The following is a 12,951-nucleotide window of genomic DNA, read 5'->3' on the forward strand; positions in this document are numbered from 1 at the left end:
TTATCACAATACAAAAATTTATTTTTACAATAAGATTTGTTATCGGACAAAAATGAAGACGGGATAAAAATTAAACATGCAGATGTTGATCATTCTACTTGGTGGTTGCACTATATTCCCACTCCCTTCCCTATGTTCCCACTCGTCCTGATAAAACTCATAAATATACAACAAATATACCAGTAAATGTTTACCTACACTACAAACCGTCTTTTTGCAAGAAAACAAAACATTATACAGTCTCAAGCCTACAGACAGGTGTAGCTGGTACCATGAGAAGTTCTAGATTTGCAATTACATACATATCTTGTAATAAAATACCATTCATACATCAATCGTTTACAATAACTTTCATGTAAATATCGTCTAACACTACAATACTCATCACTTTCCCCATAATATAAAATCTGCAACACTAACCACAAGTGTTGATAATTAAGTTTGTCAGAACCTACAGTCGTATGGATGCAACAAACTACAGTACATGAAGTTTAGGAATAATTCATGAGTACGTCATTGTTTTAAAATAACACATCCAATGCTAGTTCCATAAACTGAGAATTTTATGCATATTCTCCATGTGTCAGATCACAATTCCTATTGTTTGTAATCACAATCATAGTCTGTAAATGAATTTGTTTGTAATTAACACAGGATTACCTGTTATTTATCAACAGTGAATAACCATAACTGTCTGTAATTTACAACACAATGCAATGAATTGAATCACTCCTTTTGTCTGTGATACTGATACACACATCTAACTAATGATGTTCTATAGGAAAATCACATCCTATTATTATGCCTGTGTCACTCTCTTTGTGGGCGGTGTCCATTTAAGACAAGAGGAGTCTACAGCTCGTAGGTCATTCAGGTGTTTGGATTTCTTCTCTAAAAACTCTTCCATGAGGTCCTGTAAGAAAGAGACACAGTGCACTACCATAGATGAAACAAGGTTATAAAGCATTGTAGATCTGAAGAGTATATACACAAACAAAATGAAAACAATTTTGAAATCCTTTTCATGATACAAAATGTAATTTAACTTTTATTCTCAAGTAGATGCCTTATTTTGATGATGACAAAATTATTGTGATAAGTGATTAAAGATCTTGTTCCAAATTACAAAATATCAACTTTCCCATTAAGGTTTTCATAAAGACAAATGTTACATATGCTAGCCTCAAGTTTCATTAAAGATCACAAACTGACATGAGTATTTTCCTTCTGCAAACATGATTTACTGATAAATTGAGATAATGAGAAAACACTGAAAAAATGCCAAGTTGCTCTGATTCCTTACCTGTCTTTTAAGGACCAAGTGCTTTCCTTTCCAATACTTCAGCATGCCAAGAGCTTGTAATGTACTGACGATATCATTGGCATTAATCCCCGTTTCCTGACTAACATCTAAAGAAAGTATTAAAAGCTATAAATAGCACATACTGTGGGATATAGCAGTCCTGTTTTTCTAATCAGTCCCAATATCAAAATAGCACAATGAGGAACTAAGGGAAACTTACTTATGAAATATGACATCTAGTACTTCCAAAGGAATAGTGATAAACAAAACTTCATAGACAAAATCAAAGATGGCCACCTGTCAGCCATGTTGTTTGATCAATTCCAAAATTGGCAGTGTACATCTAGGCACAAAGGGATAACTGACATGTTAAAAATATTTAAGAAAGATCCATCCTTTGCTTGAGCAGAAATAGTGATAACAAACTATGACTATCAAAAATCAAGAAAGCTGCCAGTCGGCCATTTTGTTTTTTCATGCAGTCCTAAAATTGACTTTGCACAATAAGGGATCAAGAGGAACCTACATGAAAAAAGTGACAACAAACTAAAACTTTGAAATCTAAGAAAGCCTCCTATTGGCCATTTTGTGTTTCTGATCAGTCCCTAAATGGACTAAGAACAAAGAGAAATGTACAGATAAAATTTTAAAATGATCCATTCAGTGCTTCTCAAGAATTAGCAATAACAAAAGTGTGTAAGGATGGTCAGATACTGGGAAATTAGAATAGCCACTACTTTATGATGGATAGTGGGATAAAAAGGAGCTTGATAGAGATAACATCTTTAAATGAATAAGTTATGGACTAAATCTATTGCACAAAAAACAAGTATTGGTTTGAATTCAACTGCTGATAAATAATACTTTAAAGCAATTACTTTCTATAAGAAACATATAAAGTATTAATGTCTGACAAGTAAAGAGGTCTTTAATGTAAATAATTACACAATGGTCCTGTATCAATCTGACTGAAGATGACACATTAAAAGGATACTTTGATTATTGATAAAAGGTCTTAAATTATTGAGATATCACAAATAATGTTTGCTTACCTTTGATGCAGATTTCAGCACCTTTGTATTTGTGGAGATAGTTTAGTAAGGTGTCTTTCCAGTAGCTTCTATAACTGATGAGTCCAAGGTCAGACAGAGGTCGCTCTGGTGATCCAATCTTGTTCTCATTCCGACTCAACAAGTAACCTGGCAACAATCATTCAATACAAACCATACTATCAAAGTTTCTATACTTTCAATACAATTTTTTTCATTGAAATTAGTGCAGTGTGACTTCTAAACATTACACATCGACTGGTGAGCACTAAAATCTAATATTTGAGAAAGAATGTAAGTGATCTCAGATCATTGGCAATTGCGATATACACCTTTCCTGATATAATGCAATTGTCTGAAAAAAGTAAAATATTTTGTAATCTATCAAGTGTTTGCTTTTTCTATAGAAAATGTCCACAAGGGTGATTTTAGAGAATGAAAAGCCAAAATTGTCATATACTTAAAACACCTACAAAAATGCTTTAAATCAACAACACATCATTTTTTAAAAATGTTTCCATGGTCTGGGATTCAAATGTAAACAGTGACATGTTTTAAAGACTCTCAGTTCAAGCAAAACATTATGTCTATATTGAACATTTCAGATGATACTTAACACCACTACTTACTGAAGTCAATCAGCATCTTGCCATAACCTTGTCTCATGTATTGGGGCAGAGTAAGGATACATGAAACATTGTAATTAAGGAACGAATTCTTCTCCTGAAATTGAAAACAATTGAAATCAAATGACTATGAGATTTCAAGTTGTCCAAATCAATTTATTACCTAGTGACTACTACCAAGTGACCTGGAGACTTGGACATGTCCAAATCAATTTATTACCTAGTGACTACTACCAAGTGACCTGGAGACTTCAACCTGTCCAAATCAATTTATTACCTAGTGACTACTTCCAAGTGACCTGGAGACTTGGACATGTCCAAATCAATTATCACCATGCATCTAGGAAACTTCTAAATGCTGAAATCAATTTCTTACCACCAAAAATGATTCTGAAACTTCTACATATCAAAATTAATTTATCACCAAGTGACTCTGAAACTAATTTACTACCAAGTGACCTAGAGAGTTCTACATATCAAAATTAATTCATCACCAAGGGACTTGGAAACTAATGTATAACCAAGTGACTTAGAGAGTTTTACATGTCAAAATCAATTCATTTACCTGCCAAATCCAAAATGGCTGCCTGGAAGCCATTGTGTTTCTTCTGATCAGTACCAAAATCAAACAAGCACAAGGAGAGATAAAAGGGAAGGTATGAATGAAATTTGAGATATCTATTTAGTACTTCTTAAGAAATAGTATTAACAAAATTTCAAGTCAAAATCTAAGATGTCCGTCTGTTGGCCATTTTGTTTCTCTGATCAGTTCCTAAATCAGATTTCCACAAGGGACCAAGAGGAACCTACATATCAAATTTAAGAAAATTCTATTGAGCACTTCTCAACAAATAGCGATAACAAACTTGCAAAGTCAAATCCAAGATGGCATCTGATGATGATGGGCTAAAAGAACCACCAGGGTAAATAACAGATTTGGTCTTGGAATTGAGTGCAGCTGCCTACTGGAATACTGTAACTTACTTATAATCATGACAAACTAGATTTGCATTTTTCTAAAATCGCGAAAATGTTTTGCCTATTTAGGTAATAGCATTTTCCCTAATTATATTTCTGGAACCATCAATTTTAGCTTTTAAAGTTAAAAATTTTTTTTTGTAGATTCAATGCTTTCCTAAACTCTACAAAAATAAGTAGAACACAACATAAGTAGATTTTCAATATTCTTAATGGTCTCTTACCTTGGAGAAGTAGCCCACTATGTGACAGCCATGTGTATCATTCTCTGTCATCACATAGAAGAGGAAAGGCTCTACATCAAAGTACAGCGTCTTGTGATCCAGAAATAGCTTGGCCAGCAAACAAAGATTCTGACAATACACCTGTAACAAAGTACCGTCAGATTTGTCAATATAACTACAACAACTACAACCAAGGAAATTGTATAGCTAGTGTATCAATACAAAATTTTAAATTTCAGTCCACAATATTTTTCCTTAAATGAATATAGTTCCTTGTTAATCCAGGCATCCTAGCAGGATATTTTTTGCTTTAGTCAATTTAAGACAGAAGCCAGAAGATGAAAATACCCAGCAAAAATATCTTGCATGGTTTGTTTTGTTTTGATACTAACAGTTATCATACAGTTTTGGTACAACAAACCTTGTTACGTTTTCCATCCACCTCGAAGACCGAGATGCTGTTTTTCCTGTAAATCTCGTCTCCAGGTGGGTGACGCCACACACACTTAGCCTATAGTACAGGGAAACAAATTGAAGTTTGTTATTGCTTAACATTTTTAGGTTAGTTGTTATATATTAAATTAGACCAACAAATATATTCTTTATGACCAACATCATGAAAATACTTCATAAAACCTTTTTAGTAAGTGTCCTCAGGTTTTATTGCACTACACATTAAAAACCATTATCAATTCATTCTTCATCAAAATGTTACACTATAAACAAATCTTGAATTCAGTGTTATCTTCTGAAGCTTTTATCAAACTGGTTCCTTAGGCTTTACATGTTTTGATGAAGAGTGGTTATATCTTAATGCTGAAATTTAAGTTAGGAAATTACATTACCATGTGACGACGAAGGATAGTGGCAGTCTTCATGTATTTGAGACAGAATTCACAAAGATATATTTTTGGCAAGCGAGCATACTCTTCAGGGTAGGGACTGGAATACCATGTGGTCATCTCAAATCGTCCTATCTCCAGCTTTTTAATTCTATACTCCTGCAGGTCACTTCGTGTGTAGTGCTGTGTGATCTCATGCTCCTGTTACAAGTCAAAGTTTATAGTATAACTACAGGCTATTCAATTGAAACATTTCCCAAGTTTTGTTCAGGGGTACCACCTTCAGAACTAAACTGATCATTTTCTAACCAGTAATAAGCAGGAAACCAAACCATTGAAAGAAGGACTTATTTTGGAGACCTGGGGTCAACTTTTTCCATTTTTCTTCTTGTATCTAATTGAATTTGTGAAATCAAAATGGTAAACTTAAGTGACACTAACTTTACCACTACTGTAATACTTCAATTTCTGATTTTTACTTTCCCAATTAGCTTTCAATTCAAATTTTCAAAAGAAGTGTCCATTTTAGTACAAACACCCAGTGTCAAACTGAAGTCCTGACAGCTGTCACCCTGGGTGCAATAATCAAGAGACCTGGATGCTGGCTCCTTTGATCAAAAACCAAACTATAACAGCCTGTTGATTTGTAAAACATCACTCAAATTATTTTTTTTGTCAAATTGCATGTCATAATATGCAACCTTGTACTGGCAGAAACTTAACTGTTTTTTTAACAAGTTTTTGATAATTCTTACCAGCACTTCACATGCACGAGCCTGTGCTTCCCGAAAGAGTTTCAGGTCGTAGTTTGAAGCAAGACCATTGAGTAGTGGTTCCCGTCCCTTCTCATATTTCTCCCTATGATTCCGATGCTTTTTCTTATCTTCCTCTGTCACCTCAGGCAAATTCTTTCTCAACTTTCTTACATTCTCTGACTTTTCTTTCTGGTCATCTGACTGTATCTGAGTCAATCACAAAATCGTACATGTATAACTAGGTCATGTCATAATAACTAGGTCATGTCATAATAATAAAAGACTATCAAACATCTGACTGTACCTGGGTCAATCACAAAATGTTTAACTACGTCATGTCATAATAACTAGGTCATGTCATAATAATTAAAGACTATCAAACATCTGACTGTACCTGAGTGAATCACAAAATGTTTAACTAGGTCATGTCATAATAATCAAAGACTAACAAACTTAAACAAACATATTTTAATCATATATACTTGCTGCCTATTTACCTGCCTTCATTTATCCAACATTTAAAATTACAACAATGCAAGTTACAACTTTGATATTTACCTGTTTACGTAGATCTCGTTTGTCGTGTAGTGTAGCAACAACTTTTTCCCTCTCTGTTTGTTCCTTGTGTCTATCTTCTAACCTTCTCTGTTAAAAATAAATTTCATAGTACTGCTTTATTCAATTGATTTCTGACAAAATAACTTTGCAAGATAATAGTCTCTATATCTATCACCATCAGTGTTTATGGTTCTGTTTGCTGGTGATCCCCAGAAGTACCAGTACTCAAAGGCAAATTCTTTTAAGACACTTGACGAGTCAAAAGACTGATGTCAAACATTGTTATCACCAGACTATCAAAAGTATCAGAGACAGTATTCTGTTTGTTATAATGGCTGGTGAAAAAAAAAATATTTGTGAAGCTGTCAACTTATATCAAATACATACCGGTATATCTTGAGTCTTGATTCTAGACTGTGATATTCACAGCATCATCTCATAATACACACATGCAGCATGAGTATAAACTAACAATTCCCAGAGTGATGACAGCACAGTCCAATCCTCTCCAATGCAGGTTTTATTCGCAGAGTAGGTTGTTTACACTCTTGGAATTTCATTTTTATGATTTTTAGTAACCCTGTATACTAATAATATCCCTGGCCTTACCTGGACGTATTTCACTGATCTTCACTGACAGAGGGACATTGTGCCTCCCTCCCCTGCTTTAATCAATATGCAGTACTCAAGAAGTTTGAAAAAAAATTCCTATTGACCAACCCTAGTTTTTTTTTTTTCAAGCAGAAACCATAAATATAGGTATAATTTTTGGCCTAATATGAAGATGTAGATCTTTAGTGGGACAAAAATATTGTACAACTGTTACTACCTTGCAGTCTTCAGCAGATGTGTTGTGATATAAGGGGCAGGAAGCAAGCGTTCTGTGACGGTCATGTCTGCCTGTCAAGTGTCCTGAAGTGAAAACATCAAATTCATCTCAAAAAGACCCAGAACCATACATTGGATGTAGGAATATCATTTTTATTTCATGCCTAGCAATGGGATACTCACAGCAGATATGACTTAAAGAAAATGTGAAGTCAAATATTGATTCTCTGACCATGTACTTTTTGCTACACATGTCCTATCTCCCACATGAGTTACTTTAAATTCACTTTAAGCTTGGTTAATGTTACTACAATCTGATTTTGTAAATATAGCCATTGATCTTATGGATGTTTTCCATAAATGCTTATATCCATGAAACTAGCATAAATGACTTTGCATGATGCCTTTGTCCTGGACTAATACATCAGACTTATCATTGTACAGAAGCGATCTACAGTATTTATTGAGATTTTTATGACAATTGAAATGCCAGACACTTTACACAGATGGAGTATTATTGCAGGAGGCAAAATTCAAGTTTTAAGTATTGGGCTAGTAAAAAGAACATCAGACTAGTCACTCCTGTTCTATTCATTTTTTTCCTTTAAAAAACACAATTAAAAGAAACTTTAATGGTTTTCTGTTTAATATGGAAACCATTAAATATCCTTTATTTATCTGAATTCAACACTTACCTTTAGAATCACAGCCTGGGAGTGGACACTTTGCGTTACTTTCATTGTAATCCATTGAAGGGGTTGGTCGTTTTTCTGTCCAAATGGACATAAACCCATTTTCTGCTGTTGTTTCAACAGTCTTTCTTTTAGATACAGTTTTTTCATTCAGTTTTGCCTGACTGGCATTCTTAGCTTTGGCAGACTGTTGTTTACCCTTCCCTTGTGATGATGGTGTTTTGTCTTTTGAACCAGACTTGTTTGTTGGTTGTTTATTGTCTATACTCTTGCGTAAGGTTTTATTTTGTGTAACATTTGATGTTTCTTTCTCACATTCTGATGCAGATTCTGATGTCCTCGTTTCTATTTTTCTTCTTTTCCTTGCAGGCGAGGATATACCAATGGAAGAAACAAGACCTTAAATAATAAAATAAAAATATGTTATAGACATCAGACTTGAGTATTATGGAATATTGGAATATTCAACAAAAACTTCAGAAAACAGGAAGTGATGTTTTTATTGTTTCCTTCCCCCACCCCAAAAATATCATTTTTTTTAAAATATGCATTATGTTCTGACAGTTTTTACAGCTATCACTCACATCGTTATTGAGAATCAATGATATGTATTTGGTAATGACAATGTGATTCTTATAAATCAAACAGCAATACATATAACAAATTAAACAAGAGGCCCATGGGCCTTAACGGTCATCTGACAAAAAGCAAGCCAAACCTAGAAAGTGGTTGAGGTCATTCATTTGAACAAACTTGGAAGCCTCTCCTCCAAGCATCTTACAGGCCCAATATCAGCACTCATGGACTTTTGCTTGTTGAGAAGAAGTCGTTTGTATATTTTAACATATTTGACCCCTGTGACCTTGAAAGTGGGTTGAGGTCATTCATTTGAATAAACTTGGTAGCCTTTCCTCCCAGCATGCTACAGACCCAATATCGGCACTCATAGACTTTTGCTTATTGAGATGAAGTCCTTTGTATATTTTAACATATTTGACCCCTGTGACCTTGAAAGTGGGCCAAGGTCATTCATTTGAACAAACTTTGTAGGGCTCCATGCCAGCATGCTATGGGCCAAGTATTAGCCCCCTAGGCCTTCTAGTATTTGAGAAGAAGTTATTTAAAGATTTTGACATATTTGACCCCTGTGACCTTGAAAGTTGTTCAAGGTCATTCATTTAAACAAACTTGATAGCCCTTCATCCCAGCATGCCACAGGCACAATATCAGCAATCTGAGCCTTTTGGTTATTGAGAAGAAGTTGTTTAAAGATTTTAACATATTTGACCCCTGTGACCTTTAAAGTGGGCCAAGGTCATTCATTTGAACAAACTTTGTAGGGCTCCATGCCAGCATGCTATGGGCCAAGTATTAACCCCCTAGGCCTTCTAGTATTTGAGAAGAAGTTATTTAAAGATTTTGACATATTTGACCCCTGCGACCTTGAAAGTTGTTCAAGGTCATTCATTTAAATAAGCTTGGTAGCCTTTCCTCCCAGCATGCTACAGACCCAATATCGGCACTCATAGACTTTTGCTTATTGAGATGAAGTCCTTTGTATATTTTAACATATTTGACCCCTGTGACCTTGAAAGTGGGCCAAGGTCATTCATTTGAACAAACTTTGTAGGGCTCCATGCCAGCATGCTATGGGCCAAGTATTAGCCCCCTAGGCATTCTAGTATTTGAGAAGAAGTTATTTAAATATTTTGACATATTTGACCCCTGTGACCTTGAAAGTTGTTCAAGGTCATTCATTTAAACAAACTTGATAGCCCTTCATCCCAGCATGCCACAGGCACAATATCAGCAATCTGAGCCTTTTGGTTATTGAGAAGAAGTTGTTTAAAGATTTTAACATATTTGACCCCTGTGACCTTTAAAGTGGGTCAAGGTCATTCATTTGAACAAACTTGGTAGTCCTTCATCCCAGCATGTCACAGGCCCAATATCTACACTCTGAGCCTTTTGGTTAATGAGAAGAAGTTGTTTAAAGATTTTAACATATTTGACCCCTGTGACCTTTAAAGCGGGTCAAGGTCATTCATTTGAACAAACTTGGTAGAGCTCCATGCCAGTATCCTCTGTGCCAAGTATTAGCCCCCTAGACCTTCTAGTATTTGAGAAGAAGTCGTTTGAATGAAAAGTTTACGGACGGCGCACGGCGCACGACGACGGACAAAGCATGATGACTATAGGTCATCGGACCCTTCGGGTCAGATGACCTAATAAAATTTGACTTTGAATTAGAAGTGTAGAAATGTAGTCATCTTCCTTGATACACCTGGTGTTATGCTCACTATTGCTCTCTGCACCCCTGGAACATGGCAGAACTGAAGGTTTCATGTGTGGCAATTTGTGGACAAGATAACAAATTGGATGTTGCTTCTTTGTTATCTTTGCAGGAGTGCATCAGTCAGTGATTGGTCACATTTTTTTCTTCTGGGATCCATTTTAGACCAATCAAATTACTTCACTTGTGCCTTCAATTTTGCGATGGCTTGCTTGAGAGGTGCAGGGAGCAATGGTAAGAATATAACCCCTGGAGTATCAAGGATGTGTAGTCTTATAACAAGAAAATTGCATAACTGTTCGGTATGAGTCTGTCCCATGGAAAAATATAGAAATATTACGAGATGAAAAAATCACACTAAGTTTCAAAGAGAGGAAAAACAAAGCAATGACAAGATAACCTTTCACAAATAAGCATATTCAAATTCACTTATTATGATCTTAAAAAATTGTTTCTTTCAAAAAGATTTCAGTGGTCAGTGAGGTGTTTAAAAGCAAGCAACTAATGAAAAGGGAGGTAACTCTTTTAAAATAAAAAAGGAAAGTATAGACAAAATTATGCAACATTTCATCATTATTATAATTCAAGGGTTAGACCTACAGATCAAGTATCATTATACTACCTGCTGCCGAGCGTCTAGTAACTCTTGGTGCAATGGTTTCTGAATGTGAGCTATCGCCATCACTTTCTGCTGAAGTTTGGTCATGCTCATGGTCACTTTCCTCAGAAGACACAGCTTCCCTAGGCCGCTGTAAGGCAAGGTAAGAAACCAGTAGTGATTTGACAAAAAAAGTTGTTATCAGTAGATCCTATATAGATTGACTTCAATAAGTCAACAGTTTTTTTTCTTTTAAAGGACTGAAAATATCCCACTGATGAGAAATAACTTTTTCTTGAATCTTCTGAAAAGTATTGTACTTGATAATTCTACAGCCAGTATAGAAGTCACATACTGTTTTCAACATGTCACATGGAATTTATGCTTACATGGTGGTGCTAACCAGAATTTCATTTCAGATGATTCTGATGAAAGAAGTCTCAGAATTTTTAAAAACCACTGGTGTGGTAAAATGAACATGAAGTGAGTTTCATAAATCTCATATAAAATGGATATGATTCTCAGATTTTGTTCATCACATACCTTTAACATTTTTTTTATTAAACAGCATTTTATTATATTACCTTTGCTATCCTTCAATTAAATCTTTAAGGAAATTAGCAAAGAAAACTCCAATGAAATTTTTTTTTTTTGCAATATTTTAAGAAATCACAGATTTTTAAAGACTTAATATACTAAGGTGTAGTTGTTATAAACTGCATGCTTGATTCTTTGGAAAACTACATTTTACAGCAAACTGTATTCATTCTTTATCACTGTTGTCAATGCAAATTACTTAAGACTTGCCAATCTATCTTGTTTCAGCATTTGTTATGCAGTATACTGTACTATATATATTAAAACATTATAATTAGAGAGATTTATTGAACATAATGGGTTTTAAAACCTGGAAATTCGGGATGGACTATGAAAATTGAAATTGCATCTAGACATTACTTGGGGTTCAATTTCTAGTTATGTTTTACCATTATGTCTCTTTAGATTGTAACAAAGCATGAAATTACAGGCAATATAAATAGTTTTTGTGACAGATGTTCATGGGAAATCTTGAGGAAACATTAAAAATTCAGGTGTCAACTGAAATACAGATATTCTTTTTCAGAAATTACAGTAGTGTGACATTTTAAGAATTTGAATTGTGGTAAATAACACATGTGCTATGGGTTAGAAATTATTAACATATGTATTACATAGCATCTATCGTTATGCAATAGCCTCTATTAACATTCAAAATTAATGTAAATAGCATTAGAGGCTATGTAGTTTACATAAAAGCAATATCTAACTCTAACTTCAAGCACCTGTGGCAAATAACTGTTTATGAGGATGTTCCAACTGTTTCTTATTGAGCAAACCGCGAAAATGCTTCGGTACTTTGATCAAACATACAACAATATCAAATGAACCACCTTTCAGAAATGCGGGTTCTCTTTCTCGAAGTTAAATTCTCATATTCGAACATTAATCAAGGCATACAACGATGTCAACAATAATAACCCCGATCTGCAAATTTAACGTTCATTTTGAACAAAATAGACGGCTATCGAACACTTTTAAGCGGGTTTTTTACGAACTTTTCGCCTAGGCATTCTGAGTGAAAGTTCTTCCCGTTGTCGCAGATGATTGGTCAGGGATCATGGATGCATAACTGCTTTGTAATCGTCAAAAACTACGGTTGTTTTCTTCGGTTTTCATTCATTTTCGCCAAGATTCTTTTCGCGCCGATCTTGTTCCGGTAACACCGCCACCTGTTGGAAAAACATCTGCATCTATTTCCTACAAGGGAAGTAACTCGTTGTGACTGTCTCTCGTGGTAGCACAACACTAACACATTATACCAGGGACCTAAATAGAATCAGCAATGACTTTTCTCATGTTACTTTTTGTGGTCACCCATTATTTCAGTTAGTATCTAGACTTATATATCTAACTATACCCAACTCAAATTTCTCCTACTTGACATAGCACGACGGGGACCATAGAGAGGAAAATTTGGGAAGAGGCTAAACGAAAAAGGCTGTCACAATCATCGGGAGAATTTACTGTCAAAAAGTACGCCCCACCCCTTGTGCCAGAAAAGTGTACACTAACGCAGACCAATTAAAAAACAAGATATCTGAATTAACTCTAAGAGTGAACAATATGAATCCAGATATTATTGGAATTACAGAAGTAAAGTAAAAT

General features: G+C 34.8%; 1 protein-coding gene across 1 annotated transcript; it reads right to left on the reverse strand.

Annotated features, from left to right (window-relative positions):
• Nucleotides 1-12,487, reverse strand: LOC132558065 (histone acetyltransferase KAT7-like). The gene is made up of 13 exons (XM_060222589.1): nt 12,342-12,487; nt 10,771-10,897; nt 7,859-8,254; nt 7,165-7,247; nt 6,336-6,422; nt 5,778-5,984; nt 5,026-5,223; nt 4,602-4,691; nt 4,181-4,321; nt 2,982-3,075; nt 2,356-2,502; nt 1,304-1,410; nt 1-913 (listed from the first exon to the last, which is right to left on the reverse strand). The coding sequence occupies exons 1-13, from the start codon at nt 12,354-12,356 to the stop codon at nt 800-802; spliced, it is 1,806 nt and encodes a 601-aa protein (XP_060078572.1). The 5' UTR covers nt 12,357-12,487; the 3' UTR covers nt 1-799.
• Between the last annotated feature and the right edge of the window lie 464 nt (nt 12,488-12,951).

The sequence above is a fragment of the Ylistrum balloti genome, unplaced genomic scaffold (assembly GCF_031769215.1).
Source record: "Ylistrum balloti isolate Yb309-2 unplaced genomic scaffold, AGI_CSIRO_Ybal_v1 Utg370754, whole genome shotgun sequence".
NCBI classification, from domain to species: Eukaryota; Metazoa; Mollusca; class Bivalvia; order Pectinida; family Pectinidae; genus Ylistrum; species Ylistrum balloti.